General features: G+C 44.1%; 1 protein-coding gene across 1 annotated transcript in view; it reads left to right on the top strand.

Moving 5' to 3' along the window:
- Positions 1 to 19,528, top strand: part of ANKRD29 (ankyrin repeat domain 29) — a 68,185-nt gene that overhangs the window by 28,354 nt on the left and 20,303 nt on the right. The window contains exons 5-8 of the mRNA XM_017883981.1: positions 2,148 to 2,246; positions 6,627 to 6,725; positions 16,727 to 16,825; positions 18,482 to 18,577. Of these exons, the coding sequence (XP_017739470.1) occupies positions 2,148 to 2,246; positions 6,627 to 6,725; positions 16,727 to 16,825; positions 18,482 to 18,577 (393 nt within the window). The remainder of the gene's footprint in view (positions 1 to 2,147; positions 2,247 to 6,626; positions 6,726 to 16,726; positions 16,826 to 18,481; positions 18,578 to 19,528) is intronic.

Genomic DNA, 19,528 nt, shown 5'->3' with positions numbered 1-19,528 from the left:
TTGAACAAACACCTTATTCCCAAATTTAGAAACTACAATATCTTATATTTATGATTCATATTTTAGAACCAGATTATGTGTTTTTGAATTACTTATAATTAGCTCAGATGTACAGTTCAAAGAGCCAGACAACTCAACAACACTAGATGGGAAAAGAGAATGCCTTAGCTGTAGCACCTGACGAAAACCATTAAGGGTTTTACTTGACCACAAACTCAGTGAGTCAGCAGTATGATGTGGTTGGTAGGAAAGCTCTTTCTAATTTAGGCTGCAGAGATAAAAGTAGAGTAGAGGGAACACAGGAATATCCCATTCCACATTAGAGCACGTGTACTTTATAGTGCTCCGCTTAGTTGATTTCTTTTTTTTTTTTTTTTACTTTGTTTGTTTGTTTTGACACGGTGTCTCGCCCTGTCACCCAGGTTGGGGTGCAGTGGTGTGATCTTGACTCACTGCAACCTCCACTTCCCGGGCTCAATCGATCCTCGGACCTCAGCCTCCCAAGTTGCTGGGACTACAGGTGCACACCATCACGCCCTGGCTAATTTTTGTATTATTTGTGGAGATGGAGTTTTGCCATGTTGCTCAGGCTTCTGCTTTGTTTTTAGGGCCTCACTTTTAAAGAGACCTGGACAAATTCGCACATGTTAAAAGGAAAACACTAAGAAGGATAGTGAGAGACACGCAGAATGTGCCATAGCTATCCACTCTTTTCTTTTTTTTTTGAGGCGGAGTCTTGCTCTGTCGCCCAGGCTGGAGTGCAGTGACCGGATCTCAGCTCACTGCAAGCTCCGCCTCCTGGGTTCCCGCCATTCTCCTGCCTCAGCCTCCCAAGTAGCTGGGACTACAGGCGCCCGCCACCTCGCCCGGCTAGATTTTGTATTTTTAGTAGAGACGGGGTTTCACTGTGTTCGCCAGGATGGTCTCGATCTCCTGACCTTGTGATCCGCCCGTCTCGGCTTCCCTATCCACTCTTTTAATGGACTCAGGTCTTGTCCCATGAGGGCAATGGCCCCAGAGGGTTACCCCATAAAAACTCCTTAATCTCAGTGGTCTGCCACTGGGTTACGTCACAGGGAGAAGATGGTGTTTGCCCGGAAAGTCTCTGGCCAGAAGCCCTGGGAGGCTTTCCTGATGATTCCAAGAACTGACAAGACTTGCTACAGACTTTCTGTTCCGTGTTTCTCATATTGAGAAGCAAATAGATGATTCTGCATTTGGCATAGGAATTCTCTAAGTTAATTCATAATAAATAACTTGGTCAAATAACTGTAATACATCTCTAGCAAGCCACCCACATATACAACATAATCATCCTTAGAGTTCATCCTTAGGATGAACTCTGCCATAATTATAAAGAAAAAGTAAAAGGGATAAAAGAGGGAAAGTAGGCCAGACGCGGTGGCTCACGCCTATAATCCCAGCACTTTGGGAGGCTGAGGCAGGCAGATCATTTGAGGTCAGGAGTTCAAGACCAGCCTGGCCAACATAGTGAAACCCCATCTCTACTAAAAATACAAAAATTAGCTGGGCGTGGTGGTGCACAGGCAGGAGGATTGCTTGAGCCCAAGAGTTCGAGACCAGCCTGGGCAACATAGCAAGACCCTGTCTCTACTATAAATTTTTTAAAAAAATAACTGGATGTGGTGATGTACCTCTGTAGTCCCAACAACTCAGGAGGCTGAGGTGGAAGGATCGCTTGAGCTGAGGAGGTTGATGCTGCGTTGAGCTGTGGTTGCACCACTACACTGCAGGTCTGGGTAACAGAGGGAGACCCTGTCTCAGAAAAAAAAAAAAAAGAGAGAGAGAGACAGACAAGGTCTTGCTATGTTTCCAGGGCTGGTCTTGAACTCCTGGGACAGTAGTCCCAGCTACTCGGGAGGCTGAGGCAAGTGAATCGCTTGAACCCAGGAGGCAGAGATTGCAGTAAACTGAGATCGCACCATTGCACTCCAGCCTGGATGACAGAGCAAGACTCCTTCTCAAAAAAAAAAAAAAAAAAAAAAAAAAAGAGAGAGAGGGAAAGTGAGTTTGTTATTATCTTTGGGAAAACTCTCTTCCTAAATTCTATGTATGTGAGAAGCATCTGCTTGGTGAAATGTGTGCCTGCGCCACCTCTAATGTGTTTATGTTTTCCATGTCCATAGGACGGGGCCACCGCCCTGTTGGCTGCCAGTCAGTACGGGCACATGCAGGTGGTGGAGACCTTGCTGAAGCACGGAGCAAACATCCATGACCAACTTTATGTGAGTGCATTTCAGGCGGACATTAGGACATTTCTCATCACACACAAAATTGCAGTCTAAATTCAGATGCCAGAAATGCCAACTTCAAAAATATTGTAGTGGACAGTGGGACTTTGGTCTGAGTCAAGAGAAAAATATGTAGCGGACCAGATGGGCTTTTTTAAATATAGAAATCATGTATTGGCCAGGCACGGTGGCTCACGCCTGTAATCCCAGCATTTTGGGAGGCCAAGGTGGGTGGATCACAAGGTCAGAAGTTCGAGACCAGCTTGGCCAACGTGGTGAAACCCCAGCTCTACTAAAAATACAAAAATTAGCTGGGGATGGTGGCAGGTGCCTGTAATCCCAGCTACTCAGGAGGCTGAGGCAGGAGAATTGCTTGACCCAGGAGGTGAAGGTTGCAGTGAGCTGAGATCACACTACTGCACTCCAGCCTAGGCGACATAGCAAGACTCTCTCCCGCCACAAAAAAAGAAACATTTATCTATACCCATCTTTGTTTTCCCTTTTAAATCTGTTTGTTGTGCAGATGAAACATTTCATGTACCTATGCAATTAAGACCTTCAAAAATCATGTCATACTTATTCGTACCATGACAAACCACAAAGCCCAGCATATGGACTTGCTGAAAACCAAAATATACAAAATTTTTCTAAATGTGCTCATTGGATATAAAGAATATACTGTTGTAGTATTTGTGAGGAAGGGCACAAAGGGGAGAAATCTAAGGTATTTGGAAGAAAAGTGAGGTTGGATGGATGAAGACCTCTGTGAAATATATGCATGCCATTGACCTGTGAAAGGCACCCACTGCTAGTGCGGGTCTGTCTGCAGCTAACTGTCAATTAGTACATCACCCAAGGGCCTTTCAATTGATTGTTACTATAATGCCATAGGATTTATGGCAAACATTACTCCAGTTTTGTAGGAAAAACCAGAATACAGGGAGACAAATAGACTTGACAGTCTCGTGGTGAAACGTGGAAAAACTCCTACTTCCAGTGATCTAGGAACTGTATTTTATTTTATTTTATTTTATTTATTATTTTTTTTTTTGAGACAGAGTCTCGCTCTGTCGCCCAGGCTGGAGTGCAGTGGCCAGATCTCAGCTCACTGCAAGCTCCGCCTCCCGGGTTTACGCCATTCTTCTGCCTCAGCCTCCCGAGTAGCTGGGACTACAGGCGACCGCCACCTCGCCCGGCTAGTTTTTTGTATTTTTTTAGTAGAGACGGGGTTTCACCGTGTTAGCCAGGATGGTCTCGATCTCCTGACCTCGTGATCCGCCCGTCTCGGCCTCCCAAAGTGCTGGGATTACAGGCTTGAGCCACCGCGCCCGGCCGGAACTGTATTTTAGGCTGTCCTACAGCCAGGCATTTAACCCTTATGCCTGGGGCACTGTACTTTCATAGATGTGTAATGAGCTGTGTAGGTGTGAACTTTTCCATTTGAACACCCTTTCCAGAGTTGACATGGTTAACACTGACAAATCACAGGCCTCTTTGAAATTCATAGCAGCTAGCCTCACCCTCTGCACTTCAAAATCTGTAACACTCTTTGAGCCTGCAACATTACCAGTAGAATGGTTGAATTACTTGATAATGATCTAAAGAAGCAATTCTCAACTCTGGCTGCCCATTAGAATTATCTGGGGAGGTTTAAAAAAATACCAATTTTGAGGCCCACCCCAGACCAACAAAACTGGAGTCTCTGAAGGCACAGCTTGGGCAACAGGTATTTCTCACATGTAGCCAATTCTAAGAAGCACAGGTCCAAAGGTTAGATATGTCTTTGGCTATATATAGGTAAAGTATATGTGAGAATGTGTAGTATATATATATATATATATATATATATATACACACACACACACACACACACACACACACATTGAATAGGAAAAGCCAAAGTGTTTGGAAAAGAAAAGCCCCTTTCCATAGTAATTTCATCTCTGTTTTAAGGTGACTCAAGAAATTTCATGCATTATAACTTCCATTTTATGTTAAGACTTTTACCTTTACCCAAACAATCTAAATGTTTTGCAGAACTGAAACTTGGAATGCATAGTGAAAAATTCAATGCATGGGTAGTTCATCTTGGAAAATTCCTGAGAGTTAAAAAAAAAAAAAACTAAAAAAACAAAAAAAGAAAAAGAAAATTCCTGAGTTTTCAGCAGACTTTCTGAAAATTTTATCCCCATATAAAACATCTGCTTGAAAATCTGTACAGGCTGATTAATTTCTTAATGATTGCCTGGAGGGCAGTTTGGCAGCTCAGCTGACATCCACTGGAAATCCAGGACCCTCCACGTGACACACGTGGCTGGACTTGCAGGAAAATATGTCTTATATTTTTGCTTGAGGTTAGTGTTCTCAACGGGAGGTGTGGTAATTAGCTGGGTTCTAGGTGTTTCCTCTAGGGTGTGCTCTGGTTTTCCACTGTGGTCTGAAAACAATGAAGCTCACCTTGTGCTGTGAATGTTATCAGGCTGAAGGGAGCATCCAGGGAAAATGCATGCTCTCAGCTGCTCCGCACATCTGCCGAAAGCACCAGTGATATATGTCCAAGAAAACAGAAATGCCCAGAAGGCACAGATACTCAGTTAAGAAGAAAACTAAAGAGCACTGGAAAAGGGACACTTGCTCTGGGCTTTATGCAGGAGTGCTTTTTTGTGTTTATAGGTGTTGTTGGTGTCTGTTGGGCTGGCAGAGAAACACTTTGTGGAGATGGTTTCTAGGGCAGTTTCACTGAAAACATCTTCCGGAGTTCTTTTGTGTTTTGTTTTGTTTTCTTTTGTCTTGTTTTGTTTTAGAGACAGGGCATCTGGGTGTGGTGGCTCATGCCTGTAATCCTAGTGCTTTGAGGCAGGAGGATTGCTTGAGCCCAAGAGTTCGAGATCAGCCTGGGCAACAGAACAAGACCCTGTCTCTACTAGAATTTTTTTAAAAAATTAACTGGATGTGGCAATGCACGCCTGTAGTCCCAACAACTCAGGAGGCTGAGGTAGAAGGATCACTTGAGCTGAGGAGGTTGATGCTGCATTGAGCTGTGGTCGCACCACTACACTCCAGGTCTGGGTGACAAAGGGAGACCCTGTCTCAGAAAAAAAAGAGAGACAGAGAGAGAGAGAAGGTCTTGCTATGTTTCCAGGGCTGGTCTTGAACTCCTGGGCTCAAGCAGTCCCCCTGCCTCAGCCTTTTGAGTAGTTGGGACCACAGGTGCATGCCACCGTACCCAGCTGCATATTGTATCTTAATTCTTGCAGAACTCTCATGTTGGGGAACAAGGATAAGGGGACAAGAAAGAGAAAAGGGTAGGAAAGATCTAATTAGAAGGACACCTTTTACTCTCAATTCTTTTCCTTTTTTTTTTTTTTTTTTTTTGAGACAGGGTCTCACTTTGTTCCCTAGGCTTGGAGTGCAATGGCACAAACATGGCTTACTGTAACTTCAACTTCCCAGGCTCAAGTGATCCTCCTGCCTCAGTGCCCCCAAGTAGCTGGGACTATAAGCACATGCCACCTTGCCCAGCTAATTAAAACAATTTTTTTGTAGAAATTCAAAAATACATTAAGAAGAAATTTTAAAAAATGAGGTTTGGGGATTTGTATATCTATCATTTGGCTCTTCATTGACAAAAAGGTGGAAACCTACAAAGAGATGGAGATGGAAACTTATATTAAATGTGTATATTTTAAATCTAATTTATTTTATTTTATTTATTTTGAGACAGAGTCTCACTCTGTTCCCCAGGCTGGAATGCAGTGACACAATCTTGGCTCACTGTAACCTCCACCTCCTGGGTTCAAGAGATTCTTCTGCCTCAGCCTCCCGAGTATCTTGGATTACAGGTGTGCAGCACTACACCTGGCTAATTTTTGTATTTTTATTTGTTTTTTGATTTTTTGTTTTTTGAGGAGGAGTTTTGCTCTTTGGTCCAGGCTGGAGTGAAGTGGTGCGATCTCAGCTCACTACAACCTGTGCCTCCGGGTTCAAGCGATTCTCCTGCCTCAGCCTTCAGAGTAGCTGGGATTATAGGTGCCCGCCACCATGCCCGGCTAATTTTTTGTATTTTTAGTAGAGATGGGGTTTCTCCCTGTTGGCCAGGCTGGTCTCGAACTCCTGACATCAGATAATCCACCTGCCTCGGCCTCCCAAAGTGCTAGGATTATAGACGTGAGCTGCCGTGCCCAGCCTAATTTTTGTGTTTTTAGCAGAGATGGGATTTCACCATGTTGGCCAGGCTGGTCTCCATCTCCTGGATTCACCTACCTCGGCCTCCCAAAGTGCTGGGATTACAGGCATGAGCCACAGCGCCCACCCTAATTTCTTTTAAAATAAGTGTGATAATGTTTTTAATGCTTTTAATTTGTTCTCTCTCAGGATGGAGCCACTGCCCTCTTCCTAGCTGCCCAAGGTGGTTACTTGGATGTTATTCGATTACTGCTGGCTTCAGGAGCAAAAGTCAACCAGCCAAGGCAGGTAATGTCCACTGTTGACATTTGCCCAAGCATATGAAGCATGGGGCAGGGAGGGCTGGGTGTCCCCTGGCAGCACATATCTGAGATAACCAGTAAGCTCAAGACATCCTTTAAACCTTTCTGCTTCTGTGATGAAAAGTGAATCTTTGAGTAGGGTATCTCCTGTTCTATGCTCTGGGCTGACCTGAAAGCCTATGAAACCAACCTGACATCACAGTTCAGTACTTTCAAAACTTAAGTGTTTGATGTCTGAGGTCAAGTACACACTCTGCCACCTCCTGTGCAAACAAATTATGGCTGCACTGATCTAATGAGTGCAGGCTGGCCTGGGACATAGGTAAACAGATGTGGGTCAGGTAGCCTGGCCCCTGCTGGTAATGCTGCCTTGCTACCTGCCCACCAGTTCTTCCACCAAGCCAAAGAGGAGCCCATGCCATTGGAATCATTAGGAGGTTCTGCACCTTCATCTCTCACAATTATTACACTGTTGAGACTTCATTTCCCAACAGCAAGCTAACATCTAGCGAGTCAATTAACTGATATTAAAAGAACATAAGTGTAGGCTGGGAGCTGTGGCTCATGCCTATAATCCCAGCACTCTGGGAGGCCGAGGCAGGAGGATCACTTGAGGCCAGGAGTTTCAAGCCAGCCTGGCCGACATGATGAAACCCTGTCTCTACTAAAAATGCAAAAATTAGCCAGGCGTGGTGGCACATACCTGTAATCCCAATTACTTGGGAGGATGAGGCAGGAGAATCACTTGAACCTGGGAGGCAGAGGTTGCAATGAGCTGAGATCACAGCACTGCATTCCAGTCTTGGCAATAGAACAAGACTCTGTCTCAAAAAAAAAAGAGTAATAATTTTAAAAAAGAACAGAAATGCAGGATTATACAGGCAGCACTTTATAAACAGTGAAGAACCTTCCAAATGTACAGTATTATAATTAGCTTCTCTTGTGTAGGTACTATTTTTGTCCAGATTAACTTTTTTTTTTTTTTTGAGACAGAGTCTTGCTCTGTCGTCCAGGATGGAGTGTGGTGGCACGATCTTGACCCATTGCAACCTTCGCCTCCTGGGTTCAAGCGATTCTTGTGCCTCAGCCTCCCAAATAGCTAGGATTATAGGTGCGCACCACCACGCCCAGCTTATTTTTGTATTTTTAGTAGAGATACATTTTGGTAGACAGCCATGTTTCCCAGGCTGGTCTCGAACTCCTGGCCTCAAGTGATCCGCACCCCTTGGGCTCCCAGAGTGCTGGGGTTACCGGTGTGAGCCACCATGCCTGGCCCCAGGTTAATTTATTTTTAACAAAACATTTCAAATTAAGGAAACATTACTATGAAGGTAGTTTCCTAGGGAAAAGTCAAGCTGATTTTGTACCCAGGCACATCTCCGCTGTAATATGACCTGATACAGGAATGCCTCTCTGTGTTCACATAATGAATAGCTATGAGGACTTTAAGGTTGGTCTGAGCTCTTGGACACAGGTTTCTTCAGTCTTTAGAAGCCCAAGCACATAAGGAGCCTGAGAAAAAGAAAGAGCCTTTGGGCAGAGTGGTTTGAGGTTAGGAAGGCGAAGTGGTTTTGAGGTCAGGAATCCCGAGTTCTCGATCCATCTCTGCCAATAATTTGAGCTGTGTGGCTTTGAACAAGTGAATCAACCTCTCTGGGCCTGACTTTCATCACTGAAAATTAGGAGACTGAGCAGGATGAGCCTGATGATCTCTTCAAATGCCCACATTTTAAATAATTGTTTTATTCAACACGCAATCAATATTTCTTGAGTACTTATCATGTGCCAGACAGTGCTATCAATGTAAAGTTGTATTTTTAGAATTGTAAAGTTTTTCTTAGGTGGCCCCAGGAATACTCCTGGGAAAGGAAGCAGTTTCAAAAAAAGTTTTACTTTTGTACCGGCTAGAGTTGACTTTTGAGGATTGGAGTTTAATATTTTCATATTGGTCCTTCTTATTTTGTTATTGTTGATTGATTCTAAATCAGAGGCTTCATTTTACTAACATTAGTAAGAGGAATTGGTTATTTTTAGATTGCATAAGTTTGATTTTGGGGCCATTATTGAAGATACCACTGTGAATTTAGAATGTGAGGTTATCAAGATTATCAAGTCTCTCTATTAGTACATCCTTCCAAAATAATTTCTGGCACTTTGAATTTTATTCTTTATATGCCTAAAGTACTGTTTGTAAAAAACCAAGCCGATATAAGAGATTATATTTCAAATGTTGCATGAGTCCTGCCCACTTAAATCTAAAATGAGTCATGCAGCGATGTTGAAGCCAAGAAGTTAAAGAGTAAACCAACATTGCAGCAGTAGCCACAACACACCACAGCTGTTTTTTCTTCCTCAAGAGTTAGGATAACCTGGTCAAAGTGGATGACCTAGTCTTTGCGTGCAGGGATCCTCCCTCTGGTCAAGGAGCAAGTGCTACACCTTCTAAAGACTGCATCTAATGCAATTGTTTTGAATTATTTTGAGTTCAGCCCTGAAAGAATTGTTATTCAGGAAAAGGGTGTCTTATAAAATAAGAATTGCTTTGGGGAAAAAAAGGCAATGGAATTTTTCCTTTTTATAGAGTATACCTCTTTGTGCCCTCAAATCATAATAATTTGTATTACCTACTGTGAGCTTATAATTAGAGGTTGTTATCTATCCAGGTCAGACTAGCTCAAGTTCCGTCTTCTCTGAAAGTGTAAACTCTGCATATTTATTCTGTTCCAAGAAAACAGTGCCATGCATATGATAAAAGTGATACCAGTCCTGGCTGACTTTGTCACAAGTTATAAGGAGGTTTAAAAAAAAAAGTCTAATTAAAAGTTTCTATTAAAATGGCCTGCACATGGTAAAATATACTATAGGTAGAGCATTTGGAAAGCAACATTTTATTCTGAAATCTCAGCTGACACATTGAGTCATTATTGGAAAATCCTTGAATTTACAAAATGAGGACAAGGATATCTGCATGGTTTAATTTCCTAATACTTTTGGCTAAATCTGATTTGTAATTGTTGCACTGCCATTCTATGAAGCCCTACCATTTTATTTAGGTATCCTGTAACAGGATGTTGACAAAGTTACATTGAAATTACTCAGCTGACATTTGATATGAGCTTCAGGGAATCTGAACTGTAGTGGGAATGACTTTTCTTTGTAACTCTATCACTGAGAACTAAATGAAGACCTTTTTAGTACTTTGGGATGAGGAATCATAATCCCAAAGCTAGTCATAGCCAGACAATAAGGAAGACTATGTTCTTGATTTGAAACTTTAAAAAATATTTTCCTTCCATATTGTCCTAAGCCAAAAGGTCAAGAGTCACAGAGATCATTGAAATATAGATTTCACTCCAAAGAGTCATTTTCATTTCTTTCCATGTATCCTCACCAAGTTGAGTTAATATGAGTCAAACCTTTTTAATCACTAGCTGAGGTGGCTATTTCTATTTTTCTATTAAACAAATGCCTTGACATATATTTTCCCAACTCAACTTACCCACCTTATTAAAACAATACTTTTATAGAATGCAAAGGTCTGATCCTGTTAACCCAGAGCTGAGGTTAGTCAGTCATAACTCATCTCTGTCTAGTCTTTTTCATGTGCTAAACAGTATTTCTCTGAAGTCTGGAGGAAAAGCCGTCTGATAAAGTGCCTTCTCCTAACAGAAGCCTTGACTTGTACACAGAGTAGCTGGGGCCAGAAAGTAAATGTTCTCCCACGTCAGAAGCTTGGAGGGGTGAACCCATCAATGGCAGTGGGAGAAGAAGTCAAAAGATTGACATAGAATCCTGAGGGTTTGGAAATGAGAGCAGACAGCCATAGGAAGGCCCTGCTGCTTGTCAAGGGCAGGGACTCTGTCTTGTGCCCTTTGCACATGGTACACACTCAGAAAAAGTGTGTTGACTGCCAGAAGATCCCCATGGCTGGTGCAGAGCACCAAGAAGGTCTGGAAGCCTGCAGCATTTAGTGATCAGTGCCCTGAGAGTTAGAAGAAGGCTCCAGATATAGGGCCCAGACTCATAAGCAGGACATCAGGCCCAGGAAGACTGTAAGAGGCAGCTAGGGAGCAGACCCAGATTTTTTGGGTGGAGAGCAGCTTGGAAATTATGGGGATATAGATATCTTAAAATGAAACACAGTTCCCATTTTGCTTATTAACTGTGTGACCTTAGCAAGTTGCCTAATCTCCCTGAATTTATTCAGTATTCAGTATTGTTAGGACTACTGCAAGAATTAAATGAAATAATCCCTGCAAAACTCTTAATGCAGTGTCTGATACACACCCAGTGCAATGTTAGGTATTGGTGTTATTATCATTTCTATTCCAACGAGGCCTCATTGGAACAGAAAACCCATCAGAAATCAAGGCTGTACTTTCTCTAGTGAGCCATGTGTTCTCTGTCATCTCAAAGTCCCTTCATATGTCTTTCTCTCCCCACTCCTTTCTTTTTTTTACCAGTTTCGTCTGCTTACTTGTATGTGGTCCCCAGGTTTATGGATCAGACTGCCAAACTCTGGGGATAGCCATGTCATTGTCATAGCTCATCTTTGTGCACCAGGCCACAGTGACTGGCTGGCCTGCCTGTCCTCAATCCCATCACCCTTGACTGGGGAGGATAGAGTCAGACCATGGGCAATGCAGCATCTGGTAACATCTCTTACAGACCCATTTGCTGGGCCAGGCACACGATGCAAGGGATAATCATAAGAAATAGGGTCCAGGTCAGGGTAGGGTGGGTAAGAAAATTATCTCAGTATTGAACTCCCTCTGCCACAGGCAAGGTTCCTCACAGCTCTTGGACTGCCAGCTTAGAATAGAATTGGTCCCCAAGACTTTCTGACTGGCCTAACCCCATAGGTAGAAGTAACCCGAGTGTGAAGACGAAATCGGGGGAGCAAAGAGCTAGTGCCGCTTCAGATACTTATTCCCACAGAGGAGGATGGTTTTAGTTCTTTTTCACAGATACTCTCAGGAGCCTAAATAAGACCATCCAAGCCTAAATAAGACCATCCAAGGTTAGTCTCTAATACAGGTCATGTCATATACTCCATCTCATGCTGTGATCTGGCTGTAAAAACGATCTCGAATCAAATGAGGGAATAACACAGTTGGAGGAAACTACAAAACTCACTCTATTTATCCATCCATCGGTACTCGAATCCTTTCTATGATAATCAGCTACTGTTGAACACCTCTAGGCATGGGGGACTCACTCCTATCTGCTCAGTTTCTTTGGTCTTAGCCAACCCTCATTAAACTTTTATACATTGACCCCAAGTCTCCATGTAGCTTTTACCCATCTGTCTTCTTTCTATCACTTGGTCTGAAAAATTGGTCTAAATTCTTTTCTACTTGATATACACACAAATAGTAAAAGACAACTATCATAACCCTATGAATCTCATCCTTCTTCAAGGTAAATGTTCTATTACTTTTTTTTTTTTTGATGGAGTCTCGCTTTGTCGCCCAGGCTGGAGTGCAGAGGCATGATCTTGGCTCACTGCAACCTCCACCTCCCAGGCTCAAGCGATTCTCCTGCCTCAGAATCCTGAGTTGCTGGAACTACAGGCGTGTGCCACCACACCCGGCTAGCTTCTATATTTTTAGTAGAGATGGGATTTTGCCATGTTGGCCAGGCTAGTCTCAAACTCCAGGCCTCAAGCGATTCACCCACCTCAGCCTCCCAAAGTGCTGGGATTACAGGTGTGAACCACTATGCCTGACCATTACCTCTTTAAAAAAAGTGCTGTAGAGGTTATAACTTCACAATGATTTATTTGATTTAATATCAAAGTATTAAAAATATCAAAGTATATGGAAGTATTCAAAAACCTATTTGAATATTTTAAATGTTTTGTCACATTTTGATACATTGCAAAGCCCTACAAAAGGAGCTAAATTGACTTACTTTTCATCATTTTCAAAATTATTTTATATCTTTAATTAGAAAAACATTAAAAAATCATTGTTCTTTTTTTATAGAGATGGGGCCTCACTGTGTTGCTGAGGCTGGTCTCGAACTCCTGGGCTCAAGCCATCCTCCCTCCTTGGCCCCACAAAGTGCTGGGATTACAGGTGTGAGCCACTGCACCCCATCGTTTTCATGATGAAAATGAAGGCTCTAACCATTATACCAGAAGGAAAAAATAAGAGAAAACAGAAATTAAGGTATACAAAAGAGGAAAACCTCTCCTAGTTCATAAACTAAATAATCAGCTGATAAATAATCTCATTTGACAATAATACTGTAACTCACATGCAACTCCCTGGGTTCCAAAATCAGATTTGGAGATGTAATTACCAGTAATGAAATACACAGGCGGCCCCCAAATCTCATTTTACCAGTCATTCCTACCGGCTCACAGTCAGTTATCTCACAGGGTCTATGGAAGAATCAAATTAAAAAGCATATGGAAGTATTTTGTGAACAAAAGTACAAATTAAGGGGCTTATTGTTTCTCATGATAAATACTACTCAGATGCAGTTAACATTTCCTGAGCATCTGTGAGCCAGTGCTCGTGCTCACCACCTTTCTATATGTTTTCTCACTTATCTCTGTGAAGCTAATAATTTTTCATTAGAGGACACTCAGACTGAGAGTGATTTGCCTAAGGTCTTCTAGCCAGGAAGAACTGATTGCTTTTTCCACCTCCCATGACTATTACAATTAAGATGACATATTTGATGAGTGTTATCATTGATATTCTAAATTGATCATAATAATTTTTTGGCCAGGCACGGTGGCTTATGCCTGTAATCCCAGCACTGTGGGAGACCAAGGCGGATGGATCACTTGAGGTCAGGAGTTTGAGACCAGCCTGGCCAACATGGTGAAACCCCATATCTACTTAAAATACAAAAATTAGCTGGGTGTGTTGGTGCATGCCTGTAGTCTCAGCCTCTCGGGAGGCTGAGGCAGGAGGATCTCTTGAATCTGGGTGGCAGAGGTTGCAGTGATCTGAGATGGCACTACTGCACTCCAGCCTGGGCAAGAGAGCAAGACTGCATGATTGATTGATAGATAGATAGATAGATAGATAGATAGATAGATAGATAAATTTTTCACGATATAGCACCTCTTAGCACTTTCCCATATATTAGTTTCAGTTGTTAATACAAGTTTACTAATAATGACCAAGCCATTGAAAAGCACATCAAATAGACAGCTGCCTGCCATTTTTTGCTGGCTGCCTCTCCCTGCCCGCCCTCTGGTGGAGAGAGCGACAAAGAACAAAACAGGCCCAGAGCAGGCACGGAGGGAGAAGCACATTATTATTAGCACTGGCTTGGACCCACAATCCCCTCCTGCCTCCCAGGGTCCCACCCACTCCGCTCTGGCTAGAGCAGCTGGATTTCCCACCCTGCGTGAAGGAGCCATGCCTGTCCAAGCCACCGTGACTGTAGCTGCTTTTCCTTCTTCCTCAAACGACCCTTCCCCTCTCTCCCACCTAGCAAAATCCTGGTCCTTCTTCAAGACCCAGCTCAGATAGCACTCTATCCAGGACACTGAGCCCACATTCCCCATGCAGCAGCCCTCCCTCCTGTTTCATTTTGTGCATTTTTGTCCATACTTTATGATGGCACTGCAGTCATATGGAAACCTCCATGTCTCTTCTCCAGGACTTATTTTTAGCACTCTGCTTGAGACTTAGAAGGCTGGGCTCATACCTCTAATCTCAGCACTTTGGTGGAAAGATCGCTGGAGGCCAAGAGTTCAAGAACAACCTAGGCAACAAAACAAGGTCCCATCTCTACAAAAAGGGAAAAAGAAAAAAAAAAAAACATAGCTGGGCATGGTGGTGCACACCTGTAGTCTCAGCTACTAGGAAGGCTGAGACAGGAGGATCATTTGAGCCCAGGATGTTGAGACTACAGTGAGCCTTGATCATATCACTGTACTCCAGTCTAGGTAACAGAGTCCTGTCTCGAATAATAATTATCGTTACTGGTTTCTTGAATGATTGATTAATTAAATCCTGAATTGGGAAAATCAAATAAAGAATATGGAAGTGCTTTTAAACTAAAGTACAAATTAAAGTACAAATAGCTCATGATAATATTTAGGTTGAAGAATATTTCCACCAAGAGGACCCTGGAACAATTATGAAGTAGGTTAAAGTGTCTTCCGCTTCCCTCTATCCTTTGTTTCAGCACCTCTGCCACTGTCTCTCCCAAGACAGGTCCCAACATCCTGTGACTGCTCTTCAGCACCCCCAGATCCTCCTGGGCTACCAAGTCACCAGCTTCTCCCACCCAGCTCAGATGTCTTCATCCTCCCTCCTTTCCCGGTTCAGCAATGGGCAACAATCTTGTACCTACTTCTGCTAGTAGGCTAAGATTGAAATTACACATTGCAGCAGAAAATGTAACTTTATATTCTATAACTGAATCATTTTGCTCATCAGCCCCCCTTCCCCCGATGAGCAATTCAGTCTTATCCGGCTAAAACAGTCTCTTGGGGCACATTACCATAATTACATCAGAGGTTACCTTTAGCCAATTCTGGATCCTGCTCCCTCCTGCCCTTCTCTCCGAAGGGACCTAAGAGTGAGACTGTCATCCTGGCATTGAGATGAGCATGGGGAGACTCATGCGTCGCCCTTGTGCTGGTCCGCAAGCATCCTGCACTGGTACACCCCAGGGATGCAGCTGGTCTCGCCATTGTCTGCTGGCCTGGCCATTGCCTCTACTCAGGAAGTCAGGGCGCTATGGCCTTATCTTCCCAACCCCAGGCTCACTCCAGCCCACTGTTTCTCTATTGCTTCTGATTTCCCACAGGCAGACAGGACTCCTGGACGCCTAGGTGCTAGGCCCATGTGGGCCATGGGGACTGGGGGACCATTGACTCTGAAACTCTCATGGCCATTTCTCTCCTATCTCCCGGGCACCAGCAGAGAGCAGAACTTCTCTAAAGGGCTTGTAACTTTCCCGGTTTCTCACAAGAAGAGAAAATCCTTTCCCATCTGGAATTCCCCATAACTGACCTGATGTTTCTACCACCCCTGGGTTACCACTCCCCCACAACACACCCGAGATTCAACACGGAGGGGGAGGAAAACGTGGACACTCTCATCTGACCTCCGCCTTCCCCCTCCCTCTCTAGCTCCTTCACACATTGGAAGGCTTTCCCAGTTTCCATCCCGTCTGGTGGGAACCACCCTACTGTCAAATCCTTCTCCATCCCTTGCACGTTTTACTTTTTTCTCCTCTGGAGCAATATATCTCCACTTCATGGCCTAGTGTGCACAGAGAAAGCAGTATTGGGGAAATACTCCCAGATATAAGCGGAGGAAATATTCCCCAAAATGCTGTTCTGCCGTAACTAGTTTATGTGCTTCCTAGAAGACACAACAACACATTCCACATAAAATTAAGCCCCCTAAGAAATGAAGTGGCTGTGCAGGGTTCTGGACACCAGACTAGAAGAGGAGAAATGACTTGAGTTCTCTGACCCGCAGACCCCACCTCAAAGGAAACTGCCTGCTTTTCTAGGGGAATGAAGGGTGTGTATTGTGTGAACATTAAGGTGTGAGCCACTGGGAAAGCAAAGAAATGGACAGTCTGGAGGAATAGACTGGCTTCTCTCTGGGTTTGTGGAATTTGGTTCTGCTGTGGTGTATGTATACAGCTCAACTGCTCCCCCAAGCCTTCAAAGCAAGATTCCCATGCATCCTTCCATGAAGGCTGTACCACACTTTTTGGTAAAAGATCCAGCCACAAAATGGATGATTTTATAAGCCAAAATTTCAATACTGGCAATTATTCAAGTAGCACAGGCTCAGCCATGTGCCGTCTGCGTGCGTGGTCTACACACCCCCCCTCTTTTCTTAGTGCCTCCTGGGCGGTGTGGATCAGCTGGAGAGTATGATCTGCGGTCAGGGAGTGCCTTTTCGCTTTCAGACCCCTGGAGTTAAAGACATTCTGTGAGCGGGTGGGGCCGGGCGCCCCACTCACGGCGGCCGCCGCCTCCTCTTCCCGCAGGACGGGACAGCGCCCCTGTGGATCGCGTCCCAGATGGGCCACAGCGAGGTGGTGCGGGTGATGCTGCTGCGCGGAGCCGACCGCGACGCTGCGCGGAACGTGAGTGCCCGGGTAGCGCGGCCACAGAGCGAAGCCTCCCAGCGCGCCTGTGCGGAGAAAACGGGTCTTGACTGAGTCTGCAGCCCACAAGGGCTTCCTCCCAACCTCCACCTGCTCTTGAGCAGGAAAACAAAGTCAAGGTCCGATTCGGTGCTGCTCGGTCTCTCTCCTGCTCCACCCGAGATGACCTTGGGACGCACTAGACAGGGTGGAATCTTAGCCTCAGGCCTGGGGGTGGTAGAGACCGGGCCTCCCGGCTGTCCTGGGGGCTGGGGTAGGGGGATCCCCTGGCTGGTGCTGCGCCTCCTGCAGGCCCTGCCTCTCGCCCCTGCTCTTTGGGGCTGCAGACGCCCCTACACCCCGTCCCCTGTCGGCCCGCAGTCTCCACTGGCCTCTGCTGGTGTCACCTCATACTGCCTTTGTGTGCCCCACAGCAGGCCCTTTTCCCCACAAGGAAGGCTTGAAGAGAGCCTGACCACCTATGCTGTTTGCTTTTGTGTTTTGCTGTGGCCTTTGTATAACCCTTGCTTACATAACCCACCTTCCCCTCTCCAAGTCTAAGCTCCATAAAAGGGAAATCAGCAGACGCTTTCGCCGCCATTTCACTGCCCTCTCTCCCACGCTGCTTCTTCCCACAATCTCTGAAGCCAGAAAAGAACCCCCCCGCCCCCCATTCCATCTTCCTTCTTTCTGATTACAGATAAACCCTAATGGCAGGCCGAAGTAGTTTCTTGGCTACAGGAGAATTGTGAACTAAATCCTCCAAACACAGCGATTGATATGTGAAAACGGGACAAAAAGGAATTTGGAAACTGTTCTTGAGCCAGAAAATAATAACAGAAGCTAAATATTAATTTTTGAATTTGGCTTTTCATTCTTTTTTAGCAGATTTTATTTTTTTCTGAGACAGAGTCTCACTCTGTCACCCAGGCTGGAGTGCAGTAGCACTATCTCAACTCACTGTAACTTCCGCCTCTGGGTCCAAGTGATTCTCCTGCCTCAGCCTCTGGAGTAGCTGGGATTACAGGCACTGGGCCACCACACCCGGCTATTGTATTTTTGTAGAGATGGGGTTTCAAATGACCCTCCTGCCTTGGCTTTCCAAAGTGCCAGAATTACAGACGTGAGCCACTGGACCTGGCCTTTTAGCAGATTTTAATCTATCACCCATGCCCCTAACCCCTACTGCCCACACACAGGCGGATACCTAGAGCAGACTAGGGCGAGGTTGTATAAATTTTTTTAGAAACAGTAAATACAGCTCAACAGTGATCTAAATTATTAAAGACAGTTAACCATTTCTGCTAAGTTATGAACAGCAGAGAATGCCTCTTTGATCCATCCATGGCCTAAAAATATGCTCTTGAAATTCCCCTTGTCCCTGCCCAGTGTTCTCAGGAACTATAGGAGTATGAATTCCCAAATGGCAGAGTTCTAACATAATCTAAGTCACTGTTTATCTGATACTCTTGCATGCAGAATTAACTGCTTAATATTCTCTAAAATGCTCCTAGATTAAGAGACATTGCTGATCTGTGCTTAATTTACACATTTCATTCATTTCTGACAATGGTACTTTCCAGTTCCCAGCTGACAGCTCTTAAGCAACACAGACATATGTTAATAATCAACTTTTATTTTCCTCTTTGTGTTAAGGACGGCACAACGGCATTATTGAAAGCAGCCAACAAAGGGTATAATGATGTCATAGAAGAGTTGCTTAAATTCTCACCCACTCTTGGTATTTTGAAGGTAAGACCTAAAGAGAAATTTTACTAATCTGTAAGAGAGAGGTTGGAAAGTAAGTCCTCACTTGGGGACTGTGTTGAACTTGGGTGCCTGGTTAGTTGGATTCTTGAAAGAACACACCTGCAGCTTCTTGATGCTGGAGATCCCAGGGGCACTGGTAGAAGTGGGGAGGTGGTAGAAAGTGTGGACCACAGTCTGTCACTACCTTGTTTTCCAGAAATAAAAATCGACAGTAGTAATGAAATAGCTAAATTGGAAAGTATACCATATTGACACCATTTGGAGGATTCGTGAAATCAAGGAAGAAGAACAGACACTTAGGTTCGTTCTCTTCATTTTCATGAGCGAAGAACCACTCTGTTTTGTTCCCTTAAGTGAAATAAAATAAGCCTCAAGCACCTGGAAGCCTCAGAAAATATGTCAGTTTGGAGACGTGGGTCCCCTAAAAAGCAGAGCCAAAACCCTTTTTTTTTAAGTTTTGATCTTTTTGTTTTGTTTTGTTTTGCTTTTTGAGATGGAGTCTCCCTTTGTAGCCCAGGCTGGAGTGCAATGGTGCGATCTCGGCGTACTGAAACCTCTGCCTCCCAGGTTCAAGTGCTTCTCCTGCTGCAGCCTCCCAAGTAGCTGGGATTGCAGGCGTGCCACCACCACACCCAGCTTTCTGTATTTTTAGTAGAGATGGAGTTTCACCATATTGACCAGGCTGGTCTCGAACTCCTGACCTCAAGTGATCCGCTTGCCTCAGCCTCCCAAAGTGCTGGGATTACTGGCGTGAGCCATCCCACCTGGCCTAAATTTTGATCGTTTTTGATTAAAATATTTATAACCTATAGTATATATAAGGAGTCAGCAAACTTTCTATAAAGGCTTAATAAATATTAGTATTTCTATTTACTAATATTATATTAATTATATTATTGGTTATATTAATTTTATTATTATTATGTTATTTAT

Source organism: Rhinopithecus bieti, unplaced genomic scaffold, assembly GCF_001698545.2.
Source record: "Rhinopithecus bieti isolate Rb0 unplaced genomic scaffold, ASM169854v2 scaffold_13577, whole genome shotgun sequence".
Taxonomy (NCBI): Eukaryota; Metazoa; Chordata; class Mammalia; order Primates; family Cercopithecidae; genus Rhinopithecus; species Rhinopithecus bieti.
Note: the sequence above shows the minus strand (reverse complement) of the source record. Positions and strands in the feature narration are given on the sequence as shown.